The 14,736-nt window shown below is 49.8% G+C and overlaps 2 protein-coding genes across 3 annotated transcripts in view; one reads left to right on the top strand and one right to left on the bottom strand.

Annotated features, from left to right (window-relative positions):
• Nucleotides 1-415: 415 nt before the first annotated feature.
• LOC102458464 (actin, cytoplasmic type 5) lies at nt 416-2,626 on the bottom strand. The gene is made up of 2 exons (XM_075897448.1): nt 2,469-2,626; nt 416-2,077 (listed from the first exon to the last, which is right to left on the bottom strand). Exon 2 carries the CDS (start codon nt 2,064-2,066, stop codon nt 936-938), a length of 1,131 nt encoding a protein of 376 aa, XP_075753563.1. The 5' UTR covers nt 2,067-2,077; nt 2,469-2,626; the 3' UTR covers nt 416-935.
• A 50-nt stretch (nt 2,627-2,676) lies between these two features.
• ARID3B (AT-rich interaction domain 3B) overlaps nt 2,677-14,736 on the top strand; it is a 51,680-nt gene continuing 39,620 nt past the window's right edge. Inside the window, exons 1-2 of one of the 2 annotated variants that reach the window (XM_075897443.1) lie at nt 2,677-2,815; nt 7,077-7,739. In XM_075897443.1, coding sequence (XP_075753558.1) covers nt 7,158-7,739 — 582 coding nt within the window. In that variant the 5' untranslated portion in view covers nt 2,677-2,815; nt 7,077-7,157. Of the gene's footprint in view, nt 2,828-7,076; nt 7,740-14,736 lie in introns of both variants that reach the window. The other variant, XM_075897444.1, reaches the window with a different exon arrangement.

The raw sequence follows: 14,736 nt of genomic DNA, 5'->3' as shown, positions 1-14,736 counted from the left end.
GGTGGCGGCGGCTGGAAGCGGCGCACTGGGCACGCCAGTTCAAAAGAGCGCCGGGGTGTCAGGAGAGGGGGAGGAAGCGGGGGCCGTATTAAATTGGAACACGGGCCACAATTGGCCTGCGGGCCAGACTTTGGACATGCCTGCCCTAGACCCTAAACCCAGATTGGCCAGGGGACAGAGGAGCTCTGCAGGCTGGATCAACCCACTTGGCAGGCCACATGCAGCCCAGAGGCCCTTTTGCCCACTGGTGGGTTACATGATTACATAACGGCTTTTTAACATCCCTCCCTCTGAATGCCAAGTTGGTGACAGTTAGAATTCTGACACAGCCAACTTATGATGGTTTTTATTGGAGTGTGAAGATCAGTTTATTCAACTTGGAGAACAGACCATATGTAAAAGAAAGCATAACAACTTTTTAAACCACAGAAATTTATTAGTTTGCCTTGAACAAGGAGCTGTCAATCGTATTACAGTTATCAGCTGTCGGGTTAGTTACAAATCTACTTGTGAGATGCCATTACATCAGAGTTACAGAGTAAAGCCAACAACCCTTAGCCTAGTCTCCAGCCCCAGGGAATTTATAGCTCAAGAGGGGAAAATAGAGGATCACTACAGCCAGCCACAGGAGAACTAAAGCCTAACAGGTAACTCTCTCTCTGCTAATACTGTTCACGGTAACCTTGGTCACACGTGCCCCACCTGTAACAGAGCTTAAGATGCACAGGGTATAGTTACTACACAGTACATCAAAGGAAGAGTCAAGTTAAACGTAAGGGGAGGCGAGTAAGTCAAACAATATTGGTCCAACATGAAAGGCTTTTTAAGGGCAAAGGTTACAAAGAACTACTCCATTTGGTAAATACATTGGCCCCAACCAGGATACCCGAAGTAACCCCATCGGCAGAGGCCGAGCGCACCTGCCGGGACCCTCTTTAGAAGCACTTGCGATGGACAATGGATGGGCCAGACTCATCGTACTCCTGCTTGCTGATCCACATCTGCTGGAAGGTGGAGAGAGAAGCCAGGATGGAGCCACCGATCCAGACGGAGTATTTACGCTCTGGCGGGGCAATGATCTTGATTTTCATAGTGCTGGGTGCCAGGGCCGTGATCTCCTTCTGCATTCGGTCAGCGATGCCAGGATACATGGTGGTCCCGCCGGACAGCACGGTGTTGGCATAGAGGTCCTTTCGGATATCCACGTCACACTTCATGATGGAGTTGAAAGTGGTCTCGTGAATGCCACAGGACTCCATCCCCAGGAAGGAGGGCTGGAAGATGGCCTCGGGGCACCGGAACCTCTCGTTGCCAATAGTGATCACCTGCCCGTCAGGCAGCTCGTAGCTCTTCTCCAGGGAGGAAGAGGAAGCGGCCGTGGCCATCTCCTGCTCGAAGTCCAGGGCGACGTAGCAGAGCTTCTCCTTGATGTCGCGCACAATTTCCCTTTCGGCCGTGGTGGTGAAGCTGTAGCCCCTCTCGGTCAGGATCTTCATGAGGTAGTCGGTCAGGTCCCGGCCGGCCAAGTCCAGACGCAGGATGGCGTGAGGCAGGGCGTAGCCCTCGTAGATCGGCACCGTGTGGGTGACCCCGTCCCCGGAATCCATGACGATACCGGTGGTTCGTCCGGAGGCGTACAGGGACAGCACGGCCTGGATGGCCACGTACATAGCCGGGGTGTTGAAGGTCTCAAACATGATCTGCGTCATCTTCTCCCGGTTGGCCTTGGGATTCAGGGGGGCTTCGGTGAGCAGGACGGGGTGCTCCTCGGGGGCAACCCGCAGCTCGTTGTAGAAGGTGTGGTGCCAGATCTTCTCCATGTCGTCCCAGTTGGTGACGATGCCGTGCTCGATGGGATACTTCAGGGTGAGGATGCCTCTCTTGCTCTGGGCCTCGTCGCCCACGTAGCTGTCCTTCTGCCCCATGCCCACCATGACCCCCTGGTGCCTGGGGCGCCCCACGATGGAGGGGAACACGGCTCGGGGGGCATCGTCCCCAGCAAAGCCGGCCTTGCACATCCCGGAGCCGTTGTCGACAACGAGGGCGGCAATTTCCTCATCGGCCATCTTGATTCAGTCTGCGGGAGACACAACGAGGGACAGAGGCGGGTTAGGGCCGCGCCCGGCCGCTCCCCCCGCCAGCCCGACGGAAGCGGCCGCGCGGGCGGCGGAACCAAGATGGAGGATCGGAAACCAGCGCGCGGCTCGGAGCCCGGAACAGGGCGGGGCCCTCCCTGGCGGCGGGCTCCAGCCGCGCTGCCGCCGGCCCCGGCGACGAGCCCCCGCCGGGCCGCAGCCCCGCCGCGCGCCCCCGCCCCGCCCCGCCGGGCCGCAGCGGAAGTGGGGCGAGCGCGCGCACATGGGCCCAGCGCCGGGCCCCGCTCGCCACCCGCCGCCCCCAGGACCCGGACACCCGCCAGCGCCGGGGGGGGAGGGGGTTACGAGCCCGAAAGCCGCCTCCTCACGTACCTGCAGTGGCAGCTCACACGACTCAGCTTCTCCCTGCGGCACTCAGGAAAGGCAGCGCCCAATACCGCTTTATCAGCACCGGAACCGGAAACCCGTCGCTGTCTCCTCCCCCCAGTTCCGTTCCTTTCCGAATCCTTTCCGCTAGCTGGCTCCACCTCCTGTCAGCGACTTCCGGTCAGCGCGCCTCGCTGCGGGGGGTGGGGTGGTAGTGGCGTACTTCCGCTGTGCGCCCCGCCCCCTCCTGGCCCCGTTTCCGGTCCTGCTCAGGGGGCGGGGGAGGGGTGACGGCCAGTGTGGAGTGGCTGCGCGCGGGCCTGCAGCGGCCCGGTCCCGTCGTTCAGGAGGAGGTAACGGCCCCGGTGCGCCCGCCGGGGACAGGCGAGGCGAGGCGAGGCGAGGCGAGGCGGGGCGGGGGGGGAGTAGAGCCGGGCTGTTTGTGAGGGAAGGTCGGGGGGGCTGGGTGTCGGGGCAGGCTGTGGGGGAGGGGGTTACAGTTGGGTGTGAGGGAAGGTGGGGGGGGGTGTCCGGGCAGGCTATGGGGGAGGGGGTTACAGTTGGGTGTGAGGGAAGGTGGGGGGGCTGGGTGTCGGGGCAGGCTGTAGGGGAGGGGGTTACAGTTGGGTGTGAGGGAAGGTGGGGGGGGTGTCCGGGCAGGCTATGGGGGAGGGGGTTACAGTTGGGTGTGAGGGAAGGTGGGGGGGCTGGGTGTCGGGGCAGGCTGTAGGGGAGGGGGTTACAGTTGGGTGTGAGGGAAGGTGGGGGGGGTGTCCGGGCAGGCTATGGGGGAGGGGGTTACAGTTGGGTGTGAGGGAAGGTGGGGGGGGCGGGTGTCGGGCAGGCTGCGGAGGAGGGGGTTACGGGTTGGGTGTGGGGAAGGTCGGGGGGCTGGGTGTCAGAAAGGGTCACGGCTGGGGGGTGGGTGTGAGTGCAGGTTATGTGGGCGGGGTTGGGGGATGGGTGCGGGATAAGGGTGAGTGTGAGGAAGGGTCAAGGCTGGGGGCTGGGTGTGGGAACATACGATGGGGTTGCTGAAGGGCTTCTTAAGGAGGTTTTGAGGATGCTGATTAGGAGAGGAGAGGATGATTATAGGGGCCTAATTGGCAGAGTTGGTTGGGGGGCAGGATATGTGAGGCTGGGGGAACTAGTGAGAGGACTCTGTGAGAAGGGGGTTATGGGCGTTGAGGTGGAGCAGGCTGGTTGGTTGGGGGCAGGCTGTGGGAGTGATTGCTCTGGGTTAGTGGGATTTGTTTGGAGCTGCTTACTCTGGAGGGGGATTTGGCTTGGTTGAAGGAAATGTGTGACTGGCTGTGGGAAATGAGTGACTGTGGTGTGAGAGGTTGGTTAGGTGATAGGTTATGTGTGAAAGGAGTTAGTTAGGGGGCTGGTTTAGGGACATAGGTTACAGCAGCCTTGTGTGAGAGCTAGATGTAGAGGGGATAATAAAAGCTTGGGAAAACAAGAACATTCTGCAGCGGAACTTGTCTGAGAATACAGTGAATATTACTAGTTTTGCTTACTATTCCCTTCTAAAGCCTCTCATTTCTTTTCAGAGAAGCTTTAATTGTATATTTTTCTCTTTGTTGTGTTTTTTTTTTCTGTTTCAAAATGTCCTTTTCATAGCCCTACCCAATACTGCTGGGAGAACATTACCAGTGTGGTTTAATCCCAATAGTTCAGTTTTATTAAAACAAAGAAGGAAGGTTTACAAAAGCCAATTTGGATTAAAAATATAATTAGTTAAATATTCAGATGGGAAGACTTTTCCTTTAATTGCTCTTCAGAGATTGAAATCCACATATGTTTGAGTTTCATCTGAAAACCTGAAAGTTAAACTGAGACGTTTCACTGACCAGAGTTGGTTGTAATGCAAAAAGTCAAGCAAATACTAATGCTGAAAAGATAATCAGATGTTAAAACTATTTTTAGTTATTTAAAGCAGTAATAGCAGATGGAGAATTTTAAAAAAAGTATCCTGGTCTTATACTCTTTGTTGTAAATATCTTTATGTACTTAAAACACTCAGAAATGTTTCATCTTTTTGAAATCACATTGATACTTAATCAGGGTGCGGTTACTGTATATTTGATTCAGGAGCTGTTGGGTTTCTCATTCATGTCTAACCACAATTCCAAGAAGTGTGTAAAAACTTGGTGTAACCTTTCATGTGTTATTGTATCAGACCTGTGTGGAGATGCACTGGAACCTCATACTAGGGCTTGTGTTTCTGCATCTGAGGTGTGTTTACCTGACATATTAATCACATGCCAGTCACTTTGTTATGTATTGCCACACCTGAGGCATGATAGATGACATCCTAACATGTCTCAGGTGCAGAACTGCACAGTAAGATTTGTTGTGGGAGTTGTATACACACATGCCTTAGGTTCAGTCATACACAGTTTGGTTTGTGTTTAGTATTAGAGTCTGCATTCCGGTTCATTATTACTGTACTAGAGATGAGTATGTATTAAAACACCCGTGCCAGGCTGTGTATTGTGCCTGATACATCAATTGGCATGTGATTAGGGTATGATTGTTCCTGACATTGAAACTGTGTTGCTTCACTTTTAAGCTAAATGACAGTTAAGAATGCTGATATACCTGTCATTGGAATGATTTTATTTTGATGTACAATAGTTGCTTAATACGGGAAATGATTTTCAGGGAAAAATGTCTTGGGTATTATAGCTTACTTGCACAATTTAAAATCCATTCCATTGTATTATGTTTTCAGAAGATATTCTTTAATCTCTTTATGGAGAATCTCTAGGAACATTTAAGTCTTTTATTTTGGAACTGTGGAAATTAAGTCTGTTAACGTATTTGACTTATCCACAGAAATGTGTTTTCTTGCATTTGACTATCGAGCATTAGCAAACTATCCTCCTTTTTAAGGACCTGGTTTTAGCTTGCATACAACAATGCTGGTTATGTGGCTGGAAGGAGGATTTCCTTAGTTTGTTTGCTGGCTGCCTTTCCTTTGTTTCTCATACATATTGACTGGGTACTGATTTATTGGTAAGTCTTGAAGGGCAGCTACTTTTCAAGTTAGAGCTACTTAATTTCTGTGTTCTCTTTCATAATTCTTGGAAATGCGCATTCTATTTTGGCCTTTAGAAATTAGAAGCACAATCATTTTTCCAATATCCGCCTAATATGTCTCATCTGTATACCTGGCTCTAGGTGCCTAAAGCAAGAGATGTTGTAGGTCAAAATAGAGTGCTAACAAAGCCCAGTGCATCTTCCAGTTAAAATAACTGGGGGTGTCGGGTGCTTCAGCAAAGCTCTATGTTGTGAAGATGGAAGAATGGCCCTTTAGGGTTAAGGTAGGGATGTAAGCAAGTAGTCGAGTACTCAATTACTCTCCCCCTCCTCCCCGCCTCTTATACAGAAACAGGAAGCTGGTGCCCCACACGGTCTCCGTGGTGCTGCCTGCCCCTCTCCCCCTGTGCTGCTGCCTCTGTTAGGGGGGATCCCGGCGGCCAGCTCTTACTATATTTAAAATGCAGAGCCCCGCTGTGGTCGCAGAGCCCTCTGCGGTCACAGACCCGGTGCACGCCAGGACTGAGCCGGGCTTGCTCAGACCCAGTTCGCTCCGGTTTGGGGACCTACCCCCATGGCGGCTCTGCAGTTTAAATGTAGTAGGAGTTGGGCAGCAGGAGGAGAATGGGGAGAGGAGAGGCTGCCCTGACAGCAGCTCCTGTTGGCAGCAGCTGAACTGACCGTGGACAAGGGTTGCTGCCGGAGCAGCCTCTATTCGTGGCCAGCCTGGGCTGCTGCAAACGGGCTGCTGGATCTGGCACAAGCCAGGACTGAGCAGTCCTGGCCAGCACTGGTCCAGGACCGCTGTGGCTCTGCATTTTAAATGTAGTAAGAGCTGCCCAGTTGCAGTCCTGGAGCTGGCACCAGCTGGGACTGCTCAGTCCCGGCTCGCACCAGCTCTGGGAGATGTCCACGCTCTTCAGAGGCCCCTTATTGACTAATTGTGTAATTGATCCAAATTGTATCAACTACACGATTAGCCAGATACCTGCTCCTTAACACCCTTAGGTTAGGATGATTTCAGGATGATTGTTACTGTCATTGCACCCAAATTACTCAGAAGGGTAACAACTGCTTAAAGGGCCCTGATTTCCTGAAGCATGTGAAACTTTTGTAAAATGGGGAGGCCAAGCTCTAACCTGCAAAGAAAATAGTATTTGGTAGATAATTATAAATACATGTTCTTAAAGTGCATGCACTTACTCCACTCATGACATACAATTCTTTCAGAGAGAGTATGGAATAAGATAGATTTTGAAGTTAAATATCAAATATTTTAAAAGTAATTAGTAAAATGTGTGGGAAAGGAGCCAGAGAAGAATGTTCTCTTAGTGCTGGGGAATACTTCAGTGTAAGCAGCTTGTGAAACTGAGGTTGTGCTGTAGCATGTTCAGTTTGAAATACAATTAAACATAGAATACAAGCTTGAATCTGAGGCTGCGAAATTGTACGTTGGCTATTTCCCAGTCTCCTAGCCTGGAAAGGGAACGGGCTTTGTAGCCTGCTTCTCCTCCTACAGGGAAGAAGATGGTGTTATATTCATACAAATATTTATCTATCTTTCAGATATTGATTGATCTGTGAAGGTCAGGGCTTGAGCCCTGCTGGATAGAAAAGCTGTCTTTTCACAGCCATGCGAACTGCGGGATGAAGCTAGAGGCTGTTGTTGAGCAGCTGCAGAAGCAGCAGCAGCAACAGCAGCAGCAGCAGCAGCAAGGTCCTCTGCAGATGGATTCCAGAGAGAGACAGCAGAGGCAGATGAGAGAAGCCCAGCTGCTTTATACTCAGCAGTTGGCTGCACAGCAGGCTGTTCTAGCAGCCACATCTGGCAGGCCTTCAAGCAGCCCAGCACTTGGCCCTTTGGCCAAAGTCCCACCTGCCGTTGGGGCCACGCGAGCTTTTGATCAGAGCAGTGTGACCTCAGAGCTGGAGGATGAGGAGGAGGAGGAGGAAGAGGATGAAGAGGAAGAGGGTTTGGAAGATGGAGATCTTGATGAGGACACTGAAATGGCTGGGAAAGATGCCTGTTCTACTCTGAAGTATTTTCATTCTCAAAAAGCTGCCCATCACAACCAAAGAGTGGCTTCTACCTCCAATCCACTTCCAGCCCCAGGACTTCCACGGGGACAGCAGGGAAAGGAAGAACAGGGTAAAGACACTACTAAGCAATCATACTCTGGTTCCCCATCTGGGCGGCAGACCTGGAGAGTGGATGAGCAGCTCAAGCAGGTCAGTACTGAAATCTCTTCTCTCTGAACAAAGGCTCTTTCTGCCAAGAGTGAATTTAGTACTTGTGAGAGGGGACAGCTCTGTGCATGCCGCTCTCTAACTGTCCACAGAAGATGTCAATTGAAGCTGTTTGGCTACATGTGTCAGCCATGATCAACAAGGGCCACAGCTAGAGGTGAAAAAGGAGCTTGGTCTTGGTGTGCTCGTTTTGTTCTTCAGGCTTCTGTAGAGCCTCTGAGCAAAGGGCTAGTGCAGGGGTGGGCAGCAATTTTTGTGGGGGGGGGGGGCACACCAAGATTTTGGTAAGTCGTCAAGGGCTGCACTTTTCTATGGACGAGGCGTGGGATCTGGGACGGAGTTTGGGTGCAGAAGGGAACTTGGGGTAGGAGCTTTGGGTGCTGGAGAGAGTGTAAGGTTTAAGAGGGAGTTTGGATGAAAGCAGGATTTGTAACCTGGCATAGGGGATTGGTGTGTAGAGTCTGGGAGGGGGTATGAGTGCAGGAGAGGATTCTGGTGCAGGGTCAGGGAGGGAGTTGTGACCTGGAGTGGAGGGGTGTAGAGAATTTGAGTGGTGACCTGGGGAAGGGAATTGGGGTGCCAGAGGCAGGCCCTAGCTGGGGGGCGCTTACATAGGTGGCTCTAGGCTGGCAGCCCAAGTAGGGATGTAAAATCCTGTTTAATTAGTTAACTGGTTAGACGTTAAGTTTAACCTGTTAACAGCTTAAATGGGAGTGAGCGGGGGTTCTGGAGTGGCCCCTGTGCCACAGGCTGGGGTTACTCCAGCCTGGCTGCTTCCAGCCCCACATTGGGCTGCTGGCTCCCAGCTGTACGGGTTCAGAGGCTGGGAGCCAGCAGCTCCCCCTGCCCGCCCTGGGCTGTTGCTTCTGGTCCTAAATGAGGCTGTTGATTCAAAGCCACTGTTCCCTGTAAACTGAGTGCTTGGGTGGCCACCGAGGAGAGATTAAGATGCTGATCAGCAGTGTGCCCAGGACACTCACAGCCGGCAGCATGTGCTTCCATTGGTGGTGCACATCTGCACATGCCTCAGTGCACGTAACCAAATTTATTCTACACATGGATAGAAAATATTAGAGGGAACAGTGCTCCCAGCCCACGTGGGCTGGGAGCCAGCAGCTTCACAGAGGCTGGAGCAGCCCTCTGCCCATTACCTGTTCACATCCCTCAGCCCAGTGGGATCCTAAGGCAGGTTCTCTACCTGCCATAGCCCAAGACCACTCAAAGCAGCTGGCTGCTCCATGAGCTTCTCTGTGCTGGGTGCTGGGGAGGAGTTGAGCGGGGAGGCTTCACACACTGCCCCTACCCCTAGCACAATCTCTCAACTCCAATTGGCTGGTTCAAACTGCTCCCTGCCTGAGGCTCCTAGTGGGATGTGGGCAAGATTCAAATGTTGATGGGCGGGATCTTGCCTGCCCCTGGTCTAGTCAGCATCACTTATTGTGATGACTTCTGCTGTCAGCACCTGTCTTCTAGTAACTGGCTTAACTTATTTTTCATAGACCAGTCATGAGCCCTCAGGTAGTAAAGACTTTCAGGGGCTATGAACTTGGGCAGAATTTGAACCTGTGTCCTAGTGAGATGAAAGGTCCATATCCCATTAATGAATGTGTCAGCAGCACAGCCATTTTGTATTTCATGAATGGATGGAAAGTGACTGACTTGCTTATTAAAACGTAAAAAACAACAATGCTCCTGTAGCACCTTAGAGATTAACCAAAAACATAGATAGTAACAGGAGCTTCTTGGATACAGCCCACTTCTTCTGATAAGCTCTCGATACTATCTATACGTTCTATGGTTTAGTCTCCAAAGTGCTACAGGAGCATTGTTGTTAAGTTTATTTTAGTTACAGACTAACCCTCTGTGACTTTCTTATTGTATGGTTACAGAAGGATGATGATACTGGGTTTGAATGTATAATTACCAATGTTTGAAGCTATATGCCAGTAAGGCCAAGAGCTCTTTGCTTTACTATGTCCGTCTTAAATGTGCACTTCTATAGGGTGCTTAAAATTAATTCGCTCTAGCGTTAGCTTAGTTAGGTGTGGGAATAGCCTGTCATGTTGAGGTTGGTACTAAGGGTTGAGTGTAGAGGTTGGTATTAGTTGCTCTTTGCTACATGCTAGAGGGTGGGTGAGCTTGGGTAAGGATTCCGTGGGTTGAATGAACTCTGCTGTGGACATATCTTGAGCTATACACAGAGAGTTTTACCCTTGGAAATCCTGTAAATAGAAAGATTGGTGCTTCTTTGTTAGTGTTTGCCATGAGCCCTGACAGTTCAAAGTAGGGGTATAAAGTCCTGTTTAATTGGCTAACCGGTTAAACATAATAAACAGAGGCTGCTCCGGCCAGCCAGGGTGCCGCAAAGGCAGGGCAGGGGCGGCTGGAGCAGCTCCCTACCCGCAGCAGGGGGCAGCTGCTTCAGCCTTCTTTGGTTAAACTGCTAAACCTTCATATCCATAGTTCAGAGCCTGTCCCTTAGATCCCTGGTTTTCAAACTTTTTTCTCGTAACCCCAGTTGAAGAAAATTGTTCATGCCCATGACCCAACATAATTATATATTTTGACTAGAGTATAGGTTCTGGAGTGGGGCCAGAGATGAAGGGTTTGAGGTGCAGGCTCTGTCTGGGATAATGAGATCTGGGGTGAGGCTAAGCATGAGGTATTTGGGGTGCACAAAGGAGTTGCAGGTTTGGGGGGCTGAGGCAGGGGCTGGAAGTCACCAGCAACAGGTCAGGCTCCTAGGTGGAGGCATGCAAGTGTCTCTGCATATCACTCTTGGCCGCAGGGCCCCCCCCCCTCGGGTTCCCATTGCCTGGGATGTGCAAGCCGGAACTTGAGGCAAGTCAGCATGTGGAGTCCCATGGTGCCCACCCCCCTCCCCCGCCCCACCCCATTAGGAGCCAGACCTGCTGCTGGCAGCTTCTGGGACAGCAGGAAGCCTCCCTTAGCATCCCCACTGGTCACCTGGTCATCCTCCAACAAGGCAACCCAGTGCCTGACATTCCACGACCCACTATTGGGTTGGGACCTATAGTTTGCAAACAACTGCCTTGGATACTGTGGGTCTGAGACAAAAGGGCTTTGCTTTACACTCTCATGGGTTTTTTCAGTGAGGAAAGATTCTTATTTGACCAGCATGCTCATGGAATATCAGCCGATCATGTCTGCACCAAGCTCATACCCTGATTTGCTAGCTTCCATGTTGAGGCACTTGACAGGACTCTGTGAAAGTTGCCAAGTCAATGGTAAATAGGATTCCTGACTCTCCATGCTGGGGAGTACACTAAACAACTGTGCTGCTAGGGATTTGGCAGCCTGCCAGCTGATACTTCAAAGTGCTTGTGGCTTGTTTAAGTGTTTGAAAAGTGGCTACTTTGAATGAGGAGTTGTTCAGACTGTTGTTCTCAGGAAACTAGGTGGGTGTGTCATTTAGGTGACAGTCTTTGGTGAAATCGCTTCAAAATTTGCTAGGTGTTCAATGTTAAACCAGAGCATAGTGACGGAAGGGAAGACTCGTTTCCTTTTTTGCAGTCTCTTAATTTGACATAGCAGTCAAGGAGCTGACAGCACAGCAAGGCTCCTTAGTGGAATGCTGTAGCAGGCTTTATAAAATGAGAATCTGGAATTGGAGGGGTTTTTGTAGTAGCTGCTGATCACAAGTCTCCTTCTGAGATGCATGAACAGGAGTGTCGTAAGCAAGACAAGAGAAGAAATTCTGCTCTACTCTGTACTGATTAGGCCTCCACTAGAGTATTGTATCCCGTTCTGGATGCCACATTTTAGGAAAGATGTGGACAAATTGGAGAAGGTCCAGATTAAAGGTCTAGAACAGGGGTGGGGAACCTTTTTTGGGTTGAGGCCTGCTGACTCTCAGGAAACTCAGTTGTGGGGGGCCATACACTAGTGAGATTTTTGTGTGCTCCAGCCCTGCAGTGGAGTGGCAGGGGGAGAGGCCCTGAGTCTCGGGGACCGGATCCAGGCAAGCTAGGGGCCACATCTGACACCTGGGCCTGAGGTTCCCCACCCCTGGTCTAGAAAACATGACCTCTGAGGGAAGACTGAAAGAACTGGATTTGTTTAGTCTGGAAAAGAGAAGACTGGGAGGGGACATAACAGCTTTCGAGTACGTAAAAGGGGTTACAAGGAGGAGTGAGAGAAATCATTCTTTCACCTCTGATGCTAGGATAAGAAGCAATGGGCTTAAACTGCAGCCTGGGAATTTTAGGTTGGACTTCAGGAAAACTTCATAACTGTCAGGGTGGTTAAATGCTGGAATAAATTGCTGAGGAGGTTGTGGAATCTTCATCACTGGAGATTTCTGAGAGCAGGTTAGACACCTGCCAGTGATGATCTAGATCAGCCATGGCCAGCCTGCAGCTTGCGAGCCGCATGCAGCTCTTCCCTCTCCATCAGTGTGGGTTGCGAAGCTGCCCCTGTGGCTCGCAAAGCCGCTACCGTGCTCCTGAGAATGGCTCCCCTGTTCTCACTGGGGTGCATGGTGTTTTCAATATGGCGATGTCCAGTGGGAGCCTGCTGAGGCCAAAAAGCATAGAAACGCGCTTCTTAAAGGGGCAGGCCTTTTTTTTCCTCTCTACAACTTTGCCCCTGCTCTTCGTGCTGGATCCATTAATATCTTGGCTCTTTATCAGGAATGGGTTGGCCACCCCGATCTAGATGGTGCTTGGTCCTACTGTAAGTCCTACTGGACTTGATGACCTCTTGATGTCCCTTCTAGTTCTGGTATTGTGTATCGAGGTAGAGGCTTGCATTTCCATTAGGGATATGATCAGCTAACCAGTAAGCATCACCCTTATCAGAGTCTACCTTTTGCAAATGTTTCTCTCCCCTCTTTTTTTTTAAGAGGTGTAAGTTCAAGCTCTGGTTTGCTTGCTTGTTTTTGCACCAGTGTCATCAGCGACGTTGGCCCAGCATAGAGAGGAGAGGCTGATGAAATGCTGCTGTGACCGCAGTCAGCAAAAATAAACATTTTTTAGGTTGTGGAGCCCAAATGGTTTTTAAATTATATACACATTTTTGCAGTGGTATTTTTAACTGAACAACAAAATAGCATCGGGGGTAGCCAAGTTAGTCTGTGCAGGATAAACTTAAAAAACAACAAATGGTCTGGTAGCACTTTATAGACTAACAAAACACGTAGATGGTATTATGAGACCATCATATGTTACCAGACCATTTGTTGTTTTTTAAATTTAACAATATTGCAGATATGGAGTTCAATTTTCAGAAGTGCCCAACTCCCACTGCCTGTCAATGGGACTTAAAGCATAGAAGTCACTTAGGTGCATTTTCGAAAATGTTATCTTTTGGTTTTAATGCTCTGCAGATACTGAGCATCAAGGACATTTACTAGCAAAATATGACCATTTTAGGCTAGATAATATTTAGCGGGTAAACGTTGTGACAAACACAATATTTGTAGGTTATATTTAGCTGGCTTTTGCAATTATAGAATGGAAAATCTTGTCCCTTTGACAATGATATTTTCGTTTTAAAATGGTGTCTTCCAGAAAAATGTCTGCTTTAAAGCACAAGGCTGAGATCCTCTGGAAGGGACCTAGTACTAGAGCAGTAGAAAGATGAATACAAGCATTGATGTCTGGCTACTTTCAGAGACCTATTCAGCTTTGGACAGCCAAGTAAATAATTGTAGTACAAGCCAACAGACAAAAGAGCTGGCTCAGCTTCTGACATGGGCGGTGGGAATCCTGTCAGCACAAAACAACAAGGGAGTGTTTGCTGCTTGTCAAGGGATTGCTGTTCCAAAAGGAGGGCGGAGGGATGCGTTAGGTTCAATCTCTTCTAGCAGAGCTCAAATCCTGTGTAAATCCATCACCTCTCCGACAGCCGAGGTCTCCCACGGCTCCTGTAGAAAGGAAGCTAGGGGCTGCCCATCATCATCTGAAGAGAAATGAGACTTTAATTCTGTGGGTGAAAATGTTGCTGTTAGCAGACAGTTGGGAGTGGGTTCTTGTCTAGTTTGAAGCATATCTTGGCAGTCGCTCTGGTTACTGGGGAGAGTGTCGCTGCTGAACAGATTGCAGCCAATTCAGTTCTGCTGCTGCCTTTCCAATTCAGCTCTTGGCTCCCCTTCAAACTTGGCCTGGGGTATTTGGCCCCACATTGTGCTCTACAAAGCTTTTATTGGAGATATCAAAGCATATACATTAACACTTGCATTCCTTCATGGGGTACAAATAATAAGGCTAAGATTTTAAAGTGCTTAGAGATCTTGGGTGCCTTAGTTTGTGGGTATTTTACACGAAGGAGCCTGATATTTCACAGGGTTGGTGTTCAGTACTAATTAAAAATCAGGGTGTGTCAGGATGGGTATCCAAACCCATTAGTAAGTGTGACTCTCTTCTCCAACAAAGCACAGATTTCTTTGAAAATTGAACATCAATATTGTGAAATTAAATCACCAGACTTCGGTGGGTGCCCCCCCCCCCCCCCGCCCCGGGCCTGATTCAGCAGTATCCAAGTTCTGCTCTTCCATTCTAGTGTTTGGATTGGGTTGCTGTGCCACTGAGAGTCAGGCAGCTGAAGCAGTGGCATAACTGGGAGAGGGTTACAAAGGAATCTTTATAAAAAAAGGGTAACTGACTAATTCCAGATTCATGCATTTCAGTCCTTTCTTTTCTTATTTCCTCCACCTAATCTTGAGATTACCAGAACAAGAAGCTCTGGTAAAGCCATAGATGTTGAATCATGCTGTCTTGCTAATAAGAGTGGGCAGGAATTTTCTGCTCCTACAAAGTTTTGCCAGACAACGGAAGGTGTGTATGTGATAATTATAACTTGGTTCTTACCTTGCCTGAAAGTTTGCAGCTCAGGGCAGTAATCCTGATCTTATCCATGTTGTGTAGTACAACAGTTTTCTTTATACTAGCATCTGTTTCACTTCCTAGGGCTCAGCCCCACCCACAAAAGGAATTTCTGCTGATTCTCTGATAATCCT

This window comes from Pelodiscus sinensis, chromosome 14 (genome assembly GCF_049634645.1).
Source record: "Pelodiscus sinensis isolate JC-2024 chromosome 14, ASM4963464v1, whole genome shotgun sequence".
NCBI lineage: Eukaryota > Metazoa > Chordata > Testudines > Trionychidae > Pelodiscus > Pelodiscus sinensis.
The sequence above is the reverse complement of the archived record's forward strand: the minus strand, read 5'-3'. Positions and strand labels throughout refer to the sequence as shown.

Coding starts and splice junctions, on each gene's coding strand:
- LOC102458464 (XM_075897448.1), bottom strand. CDS start 2,066: ATGGCCGATGAGGAAATTGCCGCCCTCGTTGTCGACAACGGCTCCGGG.